This window comes from Quercus suber, unplaced genomic scaffold, assembly GCF_002906115.3.
Source record: "Quercus suber isolate HL8 unplaced genomic scaffold, Cork oak 2.0 scaffold_11, whole genome shotgun sequence".
In the NCBI taxonomy this organism is placed as follows: Eukaryota; Viridiplantae; Streptophyta; class Magnoliopsida; order Fagales; family Fagaceae; genus Quercus; species Quercus suber.
Genome location: NW_027069477.1, coordinates 1,412,582 through 1,432,067, shown reverse-complemented (window position 1 = coordinate 1,432,067; position 19,486 = coordinate 1,412,582). Strand labels below are relative to the sequence as shown.

Genomic DNA, 19,486 nt, shown 5'->3' with positions numbered 1-19,486 from the left:
CTATTCTTGATAAAGCTAAGACTGAAAAGAAGAAAAATGTGGCTGATCAATGGGTGTTCAATACAGTCCATAATCCATTAAAAGCTAGACATGAAGCTAGAGGAAGATCACTTCCAAGATTACAACGAGGTCCTAGAATGAATCATATTTGTCACTATTGCGGATTGCAATGACATACCAGACCCCACTGTCATAAGCTGAGAGTGTTAAACAATGCAAGCACTCCTCGATCAGGAGGAAGAAGAAATGACAAGAGGTCTTGGGGTGGTGAGCAAACAAGAAGTCAAAACCGTGATCCTGGAATGATGGACATGATGAAGATGCTTGGTGCCTTCACAAAGAGGTTTGACAGTCCTAAATTTCGTACCCAATCCGTCAAGGATATCACCCCAAATGCACATGACGTGTGGGTGATGAAGGGTATTCATGCATGAGCATCATAACATGTCCATGCATCAATTTTTCCTATGCCTTGTGATTATGTCTGGTTGTATGCTTTTTGCTTATGAGTGTTGAATTGTTGGTTTTTTTTTTTTTTTTTAAATGTTTTTACATTGTTTTTTATCAATCTTTTCTTACTTTTATGTCAAAAATCCAAAAACACATCAAAAGTAGAAAATCCAAAAATTTTGATCAACTTTGTTGAGTGTTGTCTCAAAGCATGTTTTGCCTTGTACCTTTGTACTAATGGTTTTGTGCATCTACGAGCTTAACTTGTCTCATATGAACTCATATCTATGTGGGAGAAATCTTAAAATCTATGTGATTGTTGTAAATAGATCTTCAACTTTGTCATGAATAATTAGTGAATGGTTTTGTTAATCTTGAGACATGCATAGACTTGTGCCTATATATCTTCCCACTCTTTATTTTGTTGTTTTTGTTTAAAGAGCTCACCAAATGTAAACCTCTAAATGAAAAGAAATTTTGAGCTGCAAAAGCCTGTCGCATATACTAGTATTTGACTAGTAAAAAGGGAAAACGACCAAAATAAAATGTATGTTGCCCAAAAAGCCAAAGGTTAACTCATCAATTTGAAATATTTAAAATTTCAGGTATCGATCTCACAATGAGATATTTTGATTCAAAATGATCAAATGATATGATGTATATGGAGCCAAATGAAAAGCTTCAAAGAAATGTACTCAAGTTTATTTGGGAGGTCATATATGCATATTTCTATAATTGAGATAAGTCACATTATCTAATGCTAGTTGTGTATGTCTTGATTGAATTGATCATTGAAGCTTCACGTTAGACTAAGGACTATCTCATTTTTTATATTCACACACAACACACAAGTCTATGTTCAATAAATGCTATATTCATTTGTGTGATTGTACTTGTTTAAATTTATTTTCACAAGCTTTATCTTTGTTGATCAAACACAAAAAGATTTTTGAGTATTTTAGCTTATTTTTGGAAAGTATTTTGTTTTTACAAAAATGTCAAAAATTTCAAAAACAATGTTGTCATGTTTTGGCGACTCAGTCGTGGGTTGGTCTAGTCGCATGCCTCAGTCGCGAGCTCACTCCGAGATTTTTCACGGCTCACTGGCGAGTCAAGGTCTCAATCGTGAAAAATACTTAGAAAATTTTTCAAAAATTTGAGTCTTTTATGTTTTTCGTGGCTTAGTTTGGCGACTTGTTCGCGGGTGAAAGGTCCAGTCGCGAGGGGTACACAGAGATTTTCACGGCTCTCCTGGCGACTATCTCATGGATAAACCTTCCAATCGTGAAAAACACTTAGAAAATTTTTCAGGAATCTTTACTTCTATGTGTTTTGCGGCTTACCTGGCGACTGCCTAGCAACTTAATCCAGTCACGAAAAACGCATGTTTTGCGTTTTAAGGACAGTTTTTCAAAAACTTTACAGTTTTTCCTCGAATTTTTGTGACTGTTCATTGTCTTTCCCATTTCTCTCTCTCAAACACTTCGTGTCTCTCTTGAAAAAGCTTCCTTTTTTGCATCATGCCTACTCCAATCATCAAGAAAAAGGTATGGGTTTTCTCTATCTTACTTCATTTTTCATGTTTTGAGTGTGTTTTTCTTGAATCTGTGAGTGTGTTGTTACCTTTATGCTTCGAGATATATCGTGTTCATATGTGGGTTTGATTTATTTTGTTGAGTGTTCCTTGATTGAGTGTTAGTGTTAGTGTGCTCTGTGCTCTGTTTCATGAGTATGTTGCTCCATTCATATCATGTTCTTGATTTTTTGTTACATTATTTGTTATTTGAGTCCTTGTGATGCTTATTGCCTATGTCACTAAATACGTCAATGGTACTTATCCTTTCTTGGTGTTGACTTGGCTCATGTTTTTGTGATTAAGTGAAATTTCTATTTCACTGTCTTATATCTGAATCTAATCAAACTGATGTTTGTTCCTTGTGGTATTGCATTTGGTTCTTTGCTATGTGTCTGTTCTGTTGCAGATAACTCGTTGTTCCTTTAAAGGCAAAGACATTATAATTGATGTTCCATCCCCTATTGCTAAGTGAACTTGTCGCTCGACTTAGTCGTCCTGAGATTCAGAAATTGAAAAATTCAGGACTCCAACTGATTCAAAGACCTACTCAGATGTTTTTATGAAAGCTCCGACAATTGTGGAACTAGTAGTACAATTTGATTCCTTGGGAACAACATTTATCCCTAGGATTTTTGAAGCAAGAGATTGGGCTGATTTGTTTGGGAATTTTGTAGATCCAGTTGAGGAATTGATTAAGGAATTCTACTCCAATGCCAGATACACCGGAGTAGAGTGGAAATGTTGGGTACAAAGAATGGAATTCTCTATCAATCCAGACTACATTGCAACGGTTCTCCACATCACAAGACCAAAAAGTGTGGACACCACTCTATATGATGATAGAGTACTCAAGGCTCAAGACATTCCTCAAGTTCTTGGAACTGATCATGAAGTTGTCAATAAGGGAACCTCTATAGGCATAGGAAAGTTTTCACTTGAATTGACGACATTGAAGTTGATCATGTTCTCCAACCTATACCCGTTGTCTAACACTGCCTTCATCAATCTTGGAAGAGCACAATTTCTCTGTGATCTCCTCCTTATCGGTGTATCGATTGATATCTGTGCCCACATATTTCAGACCATTGGGAAAGAAGCAGCTTTCAGCAGCCTAAACTTGCCTTCCTTTTTGTACTCTCATCATGAAGATTTTGGTTCGTGAAGGCACTTGTTCACTGTCAGATAGAAAGATAATACCACATTCTAAACCAATATTTATGATGACCCTTCACGCAAGCAAGAGTCATTCATCTAGAACACCCAAGAGTGAGCCATCCACCCATGAAACTCCAACTGCTCATTCCTCAGTTACGCCTGTGCACTCACCTGGCACTCCATCTGTTCCCCTTGGATTTCAAACTCCCAAGCAAATTTACTTCAATGAAAATGTGCTTCATCGGATTTCTGATTTGGAACGGCTTCTTCATTCCATCAACAACCAAACTCAAATGCATCTCACAACTATTAAGACCCAACTAGATGCTATGCAGCAAAAGCTGAAAGATAGCCTTTAGCTATTCCTGCCAAAAAGGGGGAGAGCAGCACAAGAATGAGAAGGAGTGTGCATATTAAAAGGGGGAGTTGTGCTGATATACACTTACACACATGTTTATAGTTGTTTTTGTCTATATTTTCTCTTTTGGAAACTTGTGTTTATCTAGTACACTTATATATTTTTATGATGATGTTTATTCAGTGTTTATTTACTGTTTTGTACCCATGTTGCTTTTGTAAGCTTTTAGGGTTTGTTTCTATGGATATTTGTAGGCTTTCTTGGTTTGTACCATGCTTATGCAGCCTTTATGCTTTGTTGCGTTGTACTTCAAGCTAAATATTAAGCATTTTCCTTAAGTACTCTCACTCTTGTGCCCTTGTAGAATTTTAGTCCTAGGTGCATATACTTCATGTACTATGCATTGGTCGAGTGTTGGTCATTCAAGTGATTTGCTTTGTGCTTATCAGCTTGAATGTTCGGATGTTTATTCCAAGTGTGAATGAGTATTGTAGTCACTATCTTACAGTGATTGCCTGTTTAGTCAAGCCATGGTTTATTACTTTATTCCATTTTGCTTGATCGCATTGTGCTTGTTCCATATGCATTACAAGTTTTCTGCATACAATGAACTTATTGTGTTATTGTGTTATTGTGTTTCAGGAGATATTTTGGTCTTATGGTTCAAGAGCTTCACAGATTCTAGAGTTAGGTGTGAGTGAGTTTTCCAACTGTTCCCAACTCACGCGTTAATTCTAGAGTTTGTTCTAAGGTTTTGTCACAGAATAGCCAAAGGGAGAGATTGTAAGGTTGAATTTAATCAACCATCTTGTTGGCTTTATTCCGTGCCAAATTTGCTTGTATTTTAGCAATTAGTAACCCTATATTTAGGTGGGAATCTTGTAAGGGTAGTGAGTGAGAGAGTGTGAAGAAATGCTCATCAAGTTTGTGCAAAGAAGCAGGGACTCGCGACTGGATCTTGCAGGTGGCTCGCGGCTTGCAAGTCGCCAGAAGTTGCACACGTGCCAAGTATGCCAGAAGTTGAAGAGTCACACCAGCTGTTGCCAGGCCGGGCCGTTAGCTGAAGAGTCCCAAGGCTGGCCAGGCCGTTAGCTCGCGGCTTGAACTCGTAACTCAACCCAATCGCGAGGTCAAGTCGCCAGAACACCCTGTTTAGGAAAAACTGACTCTTCACATTCCATTCTCACCCTAGTATAAATACCCCTCATTCCCACGAAATGTAGAGAGCTTCCAGAGAGAATTTTGAGGGAGAAACCCTAGAGAAAAACAAGATTGCCTCATCCACAATCTTCAGAAAGAGACTCTTCAAATTCCTCTACTCTCTTCCTCTCCATTGATATATCCTTGAGAGGTTCTTGACCAAATCTTTTTCTTACCATACCCACGTTTGTGAGAAGGTTCTTTTGGTGCTAAGGGAAGCAGTTTGGAAGAGACCAATGATTATTGGTTGATGCTATGGTTTATAGCGAAATCTGGTAAGCTAGAGAAGAAAAAGGTTCTATGCAACCTCGTTGGAGTAAGAAGCTTGGAGGACTTAAGTACCTAGGTAGATTAGGCTTGGAGAGTCTATTGCTATTTATGTATCCCAATTACATTTTCTAGTGGATTATTGACTGCTTGGAGGGCGGCGGAGAGGTTTTACGCCGAGGGCTTCGGTTTCTTTTTTGATAACACATTGTGTGTTGTCCTTGTGTTTACGTCTCTCTTCCCTTTATCTTTACCATTTAATTACTGATGTGGTTGTGATTATTTATGGTTTAGATTGTTTATAAATTTTGTTTTAAACTTGTTATCATTTTCCGCACATACATTGTTTGATATAAAGCTTGAATTGGTAATTTTTTGTTTGGGGGTCTAAACGTTCATAATGTACATGTTTTCAACGCTATTTGAACTTTTATTATCTAATCCCAAAAAATAAGAACAAACTCCCATTTAAATACAAATTGAAAATAAAACAAAGCTGAACAGGATCTAAAATAATATCCTAATCTACAATTGGATAATAATTTAAACTTCAAAGTTCGTCAATTTGAATTGGTAAGTTGCGGGACATAACTCTAACACTAATGCATCCCAGTTCCCCAGCCTACCATTGGGCTGGACCTCAGGCCATGTATGATATAGGACCTCATTCTTTCATTCTCAGGCTAGGCCTATGGTGCTGGACTACATCAGAGAACTCAGACACTTGCCACGCTACCACCCATACCAATTAGCCTTTTCAACAAGCCGTAATTGTTGGTTTGTTGAATATTTATTTCTTTTGATTTTATTATCGTTGCTTAGAGCATTCACATCAAAGATGTGAAAAGTACTAAATATCTATTTTAGCACCAAACCACTAAAAAGCCCTCAACATCAAAGCTACTAAACTTAAAAAATTTTAGCACTTAGCTACGGTAGACTGTTATCTTTGACAATATATTGTAGCTAGATGTTATACACAAATAATATTATTTTATTTTGTCTTTCATGTGGGTCTTTCATTAGCCACTAATTGTGGTGGTTGTGGTGTGGGTGGTGGGTTTGTGGGTAGTGAGTTTGTGGTGGTTGTGGTGTGGGTGATGAGTGTGAGTGGTGAGTTTGTGGTGGTTGTGTGGATTGTGGATTTGTGGTGGAGATGAATAATAAAAAAAAAAAGATAAATAGATGATGAATAAAAAATGAATAAAAAAATAATATTTAAATGACGTGGTAAAAAAAATAAAACTTTTGATATTGGAAGTATTATAAAGTGAGACTTTAAAATAAATAAAGTAGTGTTTTGAGTTACTATATTTTTTAGAATTCTTGATGAGAATGTTCTTACACTTGTATTCAATAAAGGAATGCAATATTTTGATGGGCTGCGTGTTTAACTATTCTGTATTCTCCTATATCTATTTCTTAATTCATTTTACTTTTTGAAGATTTCTCAATGAACCATTTGAATGCCTCTCCCAGACTGCCACGTTGTGACCAGTGTCGGCTGAATGGTTGAAGCAATAATGCCGTTGCCTAAGGCCCCAAGTAAAAAAAAAAAGCTCATAAATTTTAACCAATAGGGTTATTTATATTCAATAAATAAAATAATACATTTTTACCAAATAAAGAATAAACAAAAAAGAGAGAAAAATGCTACGTCCACAATATTTTTCACAACACTTTTACAACAAATGTTAAGTAGTAGGTTGTTACAGCCTGTTATTGATGGCCAAAAAAATAATTATAGGTGTGTTTTGAAATAAAAAACAAGAAGCAACTTAAAACCTATGATTCTTTTTTTTTTTTTTTTGAGTTTTAACCTATAGCTTTCACTCTTGATGATAACTTTTATTATCAAACCAATACACCAATCGATTCTTGGTATCGGCGGAAATTGAACCCTAGATCTCTTATTCAACTATCAGGGACTTTACTAATTGAACTAAAACCTAGGATTTGTTGTGAAATATATTGTAAATACTGCGCTTCTAAAAAAACAAAGAATAATAATAAGAGTTCAGTTAGCAAACTTTCACTACTTCTCATCTAAATCTACTACTAATACTACTCTTTTACTTATCACTATCAATTTGCCACATCAACAAATGCGAAAAGTTTTGTCAAATTTTTTGTATTTATAAAATTTCTAAAAAAGAAAAAATCATACGTAGTTTATGTTAATTAGTAGTAATTTTGCATTTAAAACAAGATAATCAATTTTCGCCTTAAACCCCAAAAGCATCAAGCCGCCTCTGCCTGTGACATATACCACAGCCGACATAATATCTTAATAAAAATAGTGCGAGTCCAAGTTTTTTTACTTTGAAATTTCTTTCTTTTGTTAATAACCACACGTAACTTCACAACTATATATATCCATATCCGAAAGCATTATCTCATAGTATCGCATAGACACACTAACACATTTTTAAGAGGTAGCAGCACATCAGGGACGAACTGTAGAACACAGCAAAAAATGGCTATCCGCATGGGTTTGATTGTGTGCTTGATTGTTGGGGTGGCTTTACTAAATGCTGCAACCACTCAAGTTACGGCTACAGTTGAATATCAAGTAGGAGACAGCTTGGGCTGGACTGTACCCCCAAATACTTCCTATTACTCTACTTGGGCCAGCTCAAAAACATTCTTCCTTGGCGACGAATTTAGTAAGCAATTCTGAAATTCTTTGTCTTAAATTGGGTTCTTCTCAGTTTTTCACAATATCCGTTTGGATAGAATTTATTTTGCAGAAACTGAAAACTGAAAACACTGTAGTAAAATAATTTTTAAATATGTGAATAGTACTGTGAGACTCATTTTTAATGAAAAAGTTGCTGAAAATTGAATTTTGTAGATCCCATATATGAATAGTGCACAAGACCCACAAACTGATGAAAAAAGCTAAAAAGTCAGAAATATACAACTACTGTTTATGAACAGTAGCTGTTATCCCCTTGAAACGCGTAAAAAAAAAAAAAAAAAAGGCGAAAACGCAATAATCGCAACGTGTATCCAAACCCACAATAAGAATAAGAAAAATAGATTTGATTTTATTCTATTTATTGTGTATTTTGAAAAATATGATCATGTATCATCATATGTAAGAACATTCAATTTTTATGGGTTTTGATTGATAAATCAATATAATAAACTCTAGCATATAAATTTCACAAAATTCATTATCTTTTTTTAACATTATTACAACATTAATTAAAATGCTATGACATAAACTTATCAAATTATTTGGCTTTTAATTTGTCATATTCAATGAGACTTATAAGGTATATGACTCTCGATTTCGAATTGATGAACGTCATTTTTCCTTCCAATGACCAGCATTCAATGCGACAAACGGGACACACAATGTGGTCACGGTATCAGAGGCTGAATATAATGCCTGCACAAAAGTAACGTCATCTGTTTTTGAAGTCCAAAATTCTAGCGCAATGAGATACACTCCTCAAACTGCCGGTGCTTACTACATCATCTGCACCGTTGGTAACCACTGTGAACAAGGCCAAAAGTTTTCTTTCAAGCTTCAATCCACTGGATCGCCAACTGAATCGCTGCCCAACTCCGCTTCATCTCTAACAGTTGGTGCCTTATTTGCTGTGCTCACCACCACAGCCATCTCTTTCTTGACTTCTTATAAATGTCCCCAAATTCTTAATTATTGATTTGTTTTTTATTTATCCCCGTGTTTTAATAGAATAAGAGCATCATGTCTCTTATCATATGTACGGATATTTAATAATTTTCAGTTAAACGATTATTTACATCTCGTATCTTGCGAAATCAATATAAAATAATTAAGATTTTTTTTTTTTTTTTTGGGTTAAACGGTTGAATATATAGAAACACAACAAACAAAAATTACATACTGGCCACAAAGGCCAAAGTAGTGGCAACACGCCTATAATAATACAGCCCATTCACATCTGCATCAATCAAAACATTTAAATCATCAGAGGGGGAGGCATCAAAAACAGTAAAATTTTCCATCATGGACAGCTCCTCTTGGCTAGAAAATCAACGCATGTATTTGCCCCTCTAAACACATGCCCCACCCGGACCTGCATGAACCTGGCTATGAGAGACCTGCAATCACACAACAGAGGAGCATAGCTTCTATTGGACAATCAGCACCATTTAGTATCTCTACAATCACCTTAGTATCAAGCTCCACCTCTAACTGATTTATTCCCAATTGAATGGCCAAAGTCAAACCATCTCGCAAAGCGCACCACTCAGCCATAACATTAGTAGTGTGCCCAATTGATCCCGAGAAACCCTTAACCCAAATTCCATGACAGTCTCTAATTAACCCTCCACCACCGACCTTACCTGGATTTCCACATGATGCTCCATCTGTGTTTAGCTTATGCCATCCTACTAACGGTTTAGCCCACCTTACTAGGATAGCAATTTTGGAAGAGACTTCGCGGATCTTGCTCTCACAGAAAAAGTATTCCCTAGCTTGACCAATGCAGATTTTGTCCAACTCGGGATTCAGAATGGTGTTTTCAAATACCACCTTATTTCTATTATTCCACAAACACCAAATTGTAATTAGAAATAAGGTGCACCAAGGAATAGATGTCTTATGCCTAGCTATGCTTAGGCAATTTGTTTTAAGCCAATTCTCAAGATTTTCATTAAAGGAGTTTATGTGTGAGATAGGTACCCCCAACTTACACCACAAGTCATGAGCAACTTCACAATCTCGAAGGAGATGGACAATGGTTTCCTCATGCTAATTGCACATTGGACAAGTCTTGTCACAGTTAATACCCCTTGTCGCCAACACACTTTTCACAGGGATGCTACCATGTACACTAATCTTTGGTAGTATATCAAGTTTCCAAAGCCACTGCCCTTGAAACTAATTTCCAGTTGTATCATCCTCATTGGCTAGCTGGGTAGGCTGAATTAGTGGAGAAATCTCCATCTTTGGAGTACTTCCACATGAGAGAATCCTTCCTATTTCCAAACAACTGAATTGGGATAGCTTTAACCTTATTTTTGATTGAATCTAGTAGATCAAAGGAAAGGAGTTCCCATCTCCATTCATGGTCACGGCACAAATCAGCCATTGTCAGCTCTTGATCTTCTTGCCTTAAAGGTCCTTCAATCATGCCTTGAAGGGAATCACCATTAATCCAGTTGTCCAACCAAGCTCTGACCCCGTGGCCATTTCCAATTCCCCAACAAATCCCTTTCTTGAATATGGGAAAACCCAGGCTGATGGCTTTCCAATTAGGAGATGAAGGAAGTTTTTCCAGGTCCCTCAACCTTACTCTCGAAGAGGAGCAATATTTTTTAAGTAACACCTTGGCCCACGGAGCATTTTGTTCATGGTACATCCTCTAATTCAATTTAGAGAGCAACACTATATTTTTCGCCCTAGCCGCTTGTATCCCTAAACCCCCTTCATCTTTAGACTTCACTATTTTACTCCATCCCATCATGTGCATCCTCTTTTTATCACTCGAGGAGCCCCAAAAAAAATCTCGGTTGATTTTATCTAATTAAGAAATGTTTATTTGGAGCAAGTTTGACTTGTCTAGAAGATGCTTCAGATTTGAGATATTTGGTCAATGATTTGAATGGCTAAAGTGGTTGAGGAGAACGCAAAGAATAGGAGAAGCTGAACCTACGATCTAAACGACCAAACGATTTCGCTGACATGAATCCCAAAACTTGGATTTGAAATGGTACCGAGTCTACTAACCAAATATCCTCCTCGGTCCTCACCCAGCTGCTAGTATTGTGTGGCTCCTTTTTCTTTTCTCTTCTTTTCCTTTCTCTTTTTTTTTTTTTTTTGGTTATTTATTCGTATGTGCAGCTTGCTTTCTACTTACAAGTTACAACACACTATAAATTAAATAGTAACACACTGCACAAACTACAAAGTAAATGTTTGGTTCCTGTCCCATCTAATATTATATAATTATCCCATAATTATGCCAATATATTGTTTCATATTTTCTTTTGGACATAATTTTCAAGTATAAAAGTGTTTACTTTTCAATTAATTCTAACCAAATCAATTTTTTTTTTTTTTACTTTCTTTAAAAAAAAAATCCTCAATCCCAAAAAGTTGGTCTTGTTTATAAAATCCAACTTTTTAAGTGAACATCATTTAATGTATTGTTTGTCAATTAAAAATGTACAAATTTTCAAAACTACCGTCGTTAATTTAAACTATAGAAAACAAATGGCATTGACTTTTTAAAATAAGTAAAGGGTAAAGTTTTGTATCTCTCCTCGTTTGTAGGAGCTCTCTCTCTCTCGTTACTACGTGAGATTCCTCCCTTAGGGTTTCTTAAGGGTTTGCCTTTTATTTTCTTTTTCCGGCTATCATGGCAGACGATGTTACAAGTATATTGAAAAATATGAAGCTTACTTCGGAGGAGGAAGAGATTATCGAGATTCCGGAGGAAGGGCGCAAAGAAGGGATGGAGAGTTGTGTTCTTAGTCTAATTGGGAAGTTTCTTACTTGTCGGTCTTTCAATAAGAAGGCAGCCTTAACTACGATGAAAAGGGTATGGGGTTTGGAGGAAGGAGTTCAGATGATAGAAGTGGGTACAAATCTTTTCCAAATCAAGTTCCAAACTGAGTTTGAGATGGATCGTGTGCTGAAGGGAGGGCCGTGGTCCTTTGATAATCAGGTTCTGTTGTTGACTCGTTGGAAAGCAGGGATGACGGCAGATAATGTTCGATTTGATTCGGTTGCCTTGTGGGTGCAAATCTGGGGCACCCCGTTTGACTTGGTGTCGCCTAAAATTGCAGAAACTGTGGGGAGTAGATTAGGGTCAGTGGTTGAGGTTGAGAAAAGACAGAAGCTTGAGGGTCAAAATTACTTTATGAGAGTCAAGGTTGCTATTCCACTAGCAAAGCCGGTCCGGAGAGGGGCTTTTTTGGCTGGTTCTGATGGCAAGAATCATTGGGTTACGTTTAAATATGAGCGTCTCCCTCTTTTTTGTCACTTTTGTGGTTTACTTGGTCATGATTTAAAGCATTGTGCTCCTTATTTTGCGGCAACCAAAAACGTTGGGGAGGTTATTTGTCAATATGGGGATTGGCTTAAAGCTTTGGGGGGACGAACTAGATCACCTCCTCGTGGGAAGTATGGAAGGGAAGAGGCTGGAGTAGAGTTGAACTGGCGAAAGGAACGGTCTGGGCAGTCCAGGCATGATGTGGTTACTGGGGAGGGCGGAGACACAGTGTATAATCATTCCATGAAAGAAGGCGCAAGTAGCGGTCAGGTTCAAGCTCCGGTGGCTGCCTACATGCAGACGGCGGTTGAAGTAAGTGTTGCAAACCCTAGGGTAGTTGATGAAGTTGAAGCCGAAAATCATGGGCCAGTTACGGATTCCATGCAAACTGATGCTGTGTTGGGTGCAAAGCGAGCTGACGTGGAGACACAGAATACTGGGGTAGTAATTTCAGAACCGGATATTCAGCTAGCACTAAATGGTGGGCCTAATTTGAATACGTGGAATAAGAATGAAGGTAAAAGAGCTAATAGGAATGAGGTGCACGTGGTGTCCAGATCAGAGGAGGGTATTGAACATGAGCCTTGCAATATTCAGCCTACCGTGGAAGGAGCTGGGCTGTCAAACTTTAAGCCCAAATCTACATGGACCCGGTTTAATAGAATGGAATTTGGGCTTGGTGGATTAGCCCGTGCAATCACACTCCCAACTCTTGGGAAGAGAAACTTGAGAGATGACGTTGATGAGCAAGTTGATGGGAATGAACATAAGAGAGGGAAGGTACACAATGAGGATGGTTTTTCAGAAGATTTATCGGCGGGGGTGGATAGCCACCCTTGCCGGAAGCAATGAGGCTATTAAGTTGGAACTGCCAAGGGCTTGGGAACCCTTGGACAGGTCGTAGCCTTCGCAAGATTGTGAGGGAACAAGCTCCCACAGTCTGTTTTCTGATGGAGACTAGACTGGATAGAGATGGGTTTGAAAAATTATATGGTAATTTGCCGTACCAGAATAAAGTTATTGTGAAGCATCCGGATTCAGGTGGAGGATTAGCTTTTTTATGGAAAAATTCTATCACATTGGAGGTCATAAACTACACGGTGAACCATGTTTTGGCTGTAGTTACAGAGGAAGACGGCTTCAGATGGTTTTTGACGTGTTTCTATGGATGGCCTGAGGCTCAACAAAAGGAAAAGTCTTGGAGATTGTTGGAATATTTGAAGACATTTGTGGAAGGACCTTGGCTGGTTGTAGGAGATTTTAACGCTTTCTTACATGCCTCTGAGAAGAAAAGTAAAAGACCACCACAATATTCACAGGTTAATGCTTTTAGGGCTGCATTGGAGTCTTGTCAGCTTCAGGATTTGGGTTATACAGGATATCCTTTTACATGGAATAATAGGAGACCGGGTGAGGCAAATACTAAAATAAGACTGGATAGAGCCGTGGCCAATAAAGAATGGATTGGGAAATTTCAAATGAGCAAAGTTTTGCACCTTTCCACTCATGCTTCGGATCACTTACCAATTCTTTTGCAGGTTCAATCTTTTGTTCCACAAAGAAGGGAGAGAGGTTTTAAATTTGAGGAGTCTTGGCTACTTATGGAGGATTGTGAGCCTACGGTTAGGGAGGCCTGGGATAGTGAGTTGATTGTTGAGCAGGGACTGGCTTCAACATTGAAGAAGATACAAGTCTGTGGTTCAGAATTAATGAAGTGGGGTTCGACAAGAACAACTCCAGATGCGGAGGCAATCAAACAAATTTAGAAAAGGCTGGACAGATTAAATGAAGAGGAAATGAATTCTGATAACAAGGCCGAATATTTAGAGTTGAACAAAAAGATGGATGAGCTCCTCCAAAAACAGGAAATTTATTGGGCCCAACGGTCTAGAATTTCTTGGTTGAAGCATGGTGATAAAAATACTAAGTTCTTTCATTCCAAGGCTACACAAAGAAGGAGAAAAAATCATATCCGGGGTATTAAAAATAGCCATGGGCAATGGGTGGAAGAAACAGAGGAGGTGGTGACAGTTGCTTCTGATTATTTTGAAAACCTATTCCAGGCAGGAGCATGTGACTGGATGGAGGAGTGCCTAGATGCTGTTCCACAGATGGTGACTGAAGAAATGCAGGAGGCTCTGTCTAGGGAGTTTACTCCAGAAGAAGTGAAAGTGGCCTTATTTCAGATGGGACCTACAAAAGCTCCTGGACCTGACGGTATGAATGCCCTTTTCTTTCAAAAATTTTGGCACATAGTGGGTGATGATGTTGTTATGGCTGTCTTGGATTTTTTAAATAATGGGCACATGTTATCTGAGATAAATCACACAAACATAGTTCTTATTCCTAAAGTGAAAAATCCTGATAAAATGTCTGATTTTCGACCTATCAGTTTATGTAATGTGATTTATAAGATTATGTCAAAAGTTTTGGCAAACAGATTGAAACAGGTGCTTCCATATATAATATCGCCCACCCAGAGTGCCTTTGTACCAGGGAGATTGATTACGGATAATGTCCTGGTGGCATATGAAACACTACATACTATGCATGCTAGGAAGAAGGGGAAGAAAGGGGCTTTGGCATTGAAATTGGATGTGAGTAAAGCCTATGATCGTGTGGAGTGGCAGTTTCTGCAGGGGATTATGGAAAAGATGGGTTTCCCAGCATTGTGGATAGAGAGGGTGTTGAGAATAACTCATTTTTCAAAGCGAGTGTTTTTCAAAGAAAATCAAGAAAAGAAATGCTATGATTATCAAAGAATAGACTGAACTGGCTAAACAGAAAAAGCGATAAGAGGGAAAGGAACTTACTGAAGGCTCTAAGGAGGAAGTGTGTTCTGGGCCAAAGGGTGCACCACGAAGGAGGGATGCTCGGCAGAGTAAGATATTGTAAAGTGAGGAATGCGAAAGTGAAAATCAGTAACTAGAGGGACTATTTATAGGCGTGGGAGTAAAGTAGGGAGCATTAAATAATCCACTGGCGGGAAACCACGTGGGCCGTCGCTTCAACTGCCACACGCGTAACGCTTCGGTTCACGAACCGTCAGACAATGATGACGGGTAGGCCGTCAGTCAGTTCCAAACTCGTCTTTTGAGACATGCATTAATGCGCCCAACAACGGCTGAGCACTGACCCTTCAACTTCCCAGACGAGTATTCGCCCCATGTGATCCTTGATTCACCCCCGTGAATGGGGAGCGAATCAAAGGGGGGCTAATGTACGGGCCCCTGCACCTTTTCTTATATCAGGCTTCGGACCCTGGCCTGGGTGTATAGCCCATAAGGCTGGTCTCCCTCTATTTGGCGTCCCACCCCCGGGCCACGCGTGCTGCAGGCCCAATCCTTGCCTTTTCATCATTTCTCGGCAACGACCTTCCGAACAGCTGTAAATATACGACTCTCGGGACGCCCGCCCTTTACCTGCCCGGCAGTATCTCGGAGAAGCACCGCTGCCGAGAACTATCGTGAGGGTGGGAACCAAGTTCCAACACCACCCTCACCGCATCCCACTCCCACCTAACCACCCATTTACGATCGTTAATACTGGACCGCCAGTTGCACTTACTAGCAAGTAATTATGACGTCTCCACTAAACTATGGACTATAAATACAGGAAATATTAAGAAGAGGGGGTTGGAAAAATGGGCGGTAAAAAGAGTGTATGCAGAGAGTAAGCAGAGAGAGAAGGTGACCCAGACCCACGAGGAAAGAACAGAGAGGACGTTAAGTCTTAGCGAGAAGAACGACCCAGAGTAGGAAATCCAAGCCCACCATACAAATAAGTTGTGAGCCCAAGTGAGGCCCAGCCCAACGGGTTTCGGTATTGGGCGCGCACAGGACACATAACGCAAATTTAGATAACAATTGAAATCCAATTTAGAACCTAATTAGATTTTCTCTCATCAGCTTTACCTATTAATATATATATATATATATATACACACACACACTTCAATCTATGACATTTGCTCTATGATGATCATTATTTATCATTATTGTATAACACGTACATATATACGGTACAATTAAAAATTAACCTTGAAATGATATTTAAATTAACCTTCTTTCTTTGTAAGCTTATTTTTAATCGAATGTTTGTTAGACCCATAAATAAGTTAGTGGACGTATATATTTCTTCCTTCCGTTAAAATAATGATTAAATGACTAAATTCACTTTTTTTTTTTTAAAAAAATTTAAACTTTTAAAATAATCAATAATTTACTATACATTCCGATAATTTCCAAATTTGCTTTACTTTAGAGAGATACTTATTATCAGTATCTAAAAACATTATTGTTTACTAGTTTCAAAAAAAAAAAAAAAAACATTATTGTTTACTAACTAGAAAAATTGGGGCTCTCTTATGAAACCCTTCAATTAATCAAAACAAATGAATTTGTTTCTACCTTCTTGTCCTAGCTAGGAAGATTCGTTTTAAACTTTTCAATGGCAGAAAAAGGTGGGAGGCCATCAAATGGTTGGAGCTAACGGAGGACCTTTATTATTTATCATGTCTATCTTCATTGCCATATTAATGCTAGAGAATAAGTTATCATGTCAAAATTTTATTTTGACTGATAATGATGGGTTTAGAGTGATGGGATAAACTACAGAACGGTGCCCGGTCAAGTGTCAACATTCATGGGGTTTTACTTTTAACCCATTTTTGTATGCATTCATGAAGTTATTAATTTGTGGATCAAAACAATTCAAAATAAATATACCTTTCAAGTTAGGAAAGTTTACCTTTCACTTGATGTTTTACCCTTTTTTTTTTTAATTTTGGAATACCTTTCAAGTTAGTAAAGTTTGTATCTTTTTCTAATTATTTTAAAACTTGAACTAATTTGAATGGTGTATAACACTAGCTAGCGTTAATATGTTACAAGTTTGAGCAATATTATAGATGAAAATGGATGAAGCCCCTATTAAGTCCCTTCATTTTAGGTTAATTATATTAAAATACTATATCACTAATTCATGGAAGGAAGAAATTATAATGTGATGAACCAGTCAAAGTTGATGGGACACACCTTTATTTGTATATAGAATTTAGAATACACTATAAATTCAAATCCTAGGGAGAGAGGTTTAAGCACCAACAAATAATAATATTCAGCCAAAAAAAAAAAAAACCTGCGAATAATATAAAGGGTAAATTTTAAATTACACATTCTAAAATTTGGGGGTATTTAGAATTTACACTTTAAAGTTTTAGAACTTGGATTTTACCTCCTGAAGTTTGAGGTTTTTGGATTTTACACCTTAATATTTCAAAATTTTAATTTTACTAACTAAATTTTAGAGATGTTTGGATTTTACTCTCCAAAATACATCTCCAAAATTTTGAGATGTTTGAATTTTACACCCTAAAGTTTCAGAATTTAAGGTGTAAAATTCAAACACTCTCAAAATTTATGAGGTAAAATCCAAATTTTAAAATATCAAGGTGTAGAATTCAAACACCCCAAATATTAGGAAGTAAGATTTAAAAATCTGAAATTTTAGGGTGTAAATTCAAACATTTCAAAACTTTAGGGCTATAATTTGCCATTTACCCTAATATAAATATTATACATAAAAAAGTGGTATGACCTTTGATGAGCCCTATCATAGTTTCTTCTTCTACAAAATTCATGGAAATAACTACTTTAAGGTGTTTATTTTTTTTTTTTATTTTTTTTTAAATAAGAGAACTACCTTTTAATGATAAGTCTTCATCTATAGAATTAGTCAAACATAATTAAGTAATTAGGTTGTTCCAAAAATATTCAGTTTTCAAATTTTCCAACACATTTAAAAGTTCACAACATTACTCATTTTCCAAACGATGTAAAATTAGCAAATAGAGATCAAAGGTTTTTTTTTTTTTTTTTTTTTTTTGTTAGAAGATTTTTTTTTTTTACTAATTAATCAAAGGTTTGTCTTCCATTGTAAGTATAAGCATTTTCCTATCTCAATAGACCTTTGGACTTTGGAGGCATAATATTTATTTCATATGAAAATAGGTCTCGTAAGAAATTTCCTGAGGGGAAGAAGTTGATTCGTTTTATGTTGTGATTTCAAATAAAAAGGTATTTTTCTAACATCTAAGGGTGAGGTGGGTAACGGGGAGCAAATGAAATGAAGCACAGGTGAGCAAAGTGTTAAGTTTTAAACCACAGGTAGGCAAAGTGCAAATGAACTAAATCACATGTGAGTTTATTGTAATTATCCTTTTTTTTTTTTAGAAGAAATTTTTTTTGTACTAAATAATCAAGTAAATATTCTCAAAAAAAAATTTAAATTACATAACCTCCCAGAATAAGGCAAAAATAGTTGAGACAATTAAAATTAGATGACCTTAGGTCTATAAAATGCTTCTACTTACAATGCGAGACAAAACCTTGATTAATTAGTACAAAATAATTTCTTATAACCAAAAAAAAACCTTTGATCTCTATATGCTAATTTTACATCGTTTGGAAATGAGTAATGATGTGAACTTTTAAGTGTGTTGGAAATTTTGAAAACTGAGTATTTTTGGAATAAACTTACTTAATTACGTTTTATTAATTTCTATAGATGAAGACTTATCATTAAAAGGTAGTTCTCTTAAAAAAAAAAAATCCTTAAAAATAGCTATTTCTATGAATTTTGTAGAACAAGAAACTATGATAGGGCTACACCCCATCAAAGGTCACACCATTTTTTTATGTATGATATTTATATTAGGGTAAATTGCAAAATACACTCCTAAAGTTTGGAGATGTTTGGATTTTACACCCTAAAATTTTAAAAGCTGGAATTTAGCTCTTGAAATTTGGGGTGTTTGGATTTTATACCTTGATGTTTCAAAAATTGGATTTTACCTCATAAAGTTTGAGAGTGTTTTGATTTTACTCCTCAAATTCTGAAATTTTAAGGTGTAAAATCTAAACATCCAAAAATTTTGGAGAATAAAATCCAAATACCATTAAAATTTAGGGAGTAAAATTAAAATTTTGAAATGTCAAGGTGTAAAATTTAAACATTAATCTCAAACTTCAAGAGGTAAAATCCAAGTTCTAAAACTTCAAGGTGTAAAATCCAAGCACCCCAAAACTTTAGGAATTGTAATTTATAATTTACCCTTTATATTATTTGTAGGTTTTTTTTTTTTTTGGCTGAATATTATTATTTGTTGGTGCTTAAACCTCTCTCCCTAGGATTTGAATTTATAGTGTATTCTAAATTCTATATACAAATAAAGGTATGTCCCATCAACTTTGACTGGTTCATCATATTATAATTTCTTCCTTCAATGAATTAGTGATATAGTATTTTAATATAATTAACCTAAAATGAAGGGACTTAATAGGGGCTTCATCCATTTTCATCTATAATATTGCTCAAACTTGTAACCTATTAACGCTAGCTAGTGTTATACACCATTCAAATTAGTTCAAATTTTAAAATAATTAAAAAAAAGATACAAACTTTACTAACTTGAAAGGTATT

The 19,486-nt window shown here is 36.5% G+C and overlaps 2 protein-coding genes across 2 annotated transcripts; both read left to right on the top strand.

Annotated features, from left to right (window-relative positions):
• The first annotated feature begins 7,410 nt into the window (after positions 1-7,410).
• On the top strand, positions 7,411-8,784 carry LOC112021717 (umecyanin). Its single transcript, XM_024054285.2, has 2 exons — positions 7,411-7,672; positions 8,343-8,784. The coding sequence occupies exons 1-2, from the start codon at positions 7,483-7,485 to the stop codon at positions 8,681-8,683; spliced, it is 531 nt and encodes a 176-aa protein (XP_023910053.2). The 5' UTR covers positions 7,411-7,482; the 3' UTR covers positions 8,684-8,784.
• Positions 8,785-12,852: 4,068 nt separating this feature from the next.
• LOC112021721 (uncharacterized) lies at positions 12,853-13,770 on the top strand. Its single transcript, XM_024054288.2, has one exon. It carries the CDS (start codon positions 12,853-12,855, stop codon positions 13,768-13,770), a length of 918 nt encoding a protein of 305 aa, XP_023910056.1.
• The last annotated feature ends 5,716 nt before the right edge of the window (positions 13,771-19,486 follow it).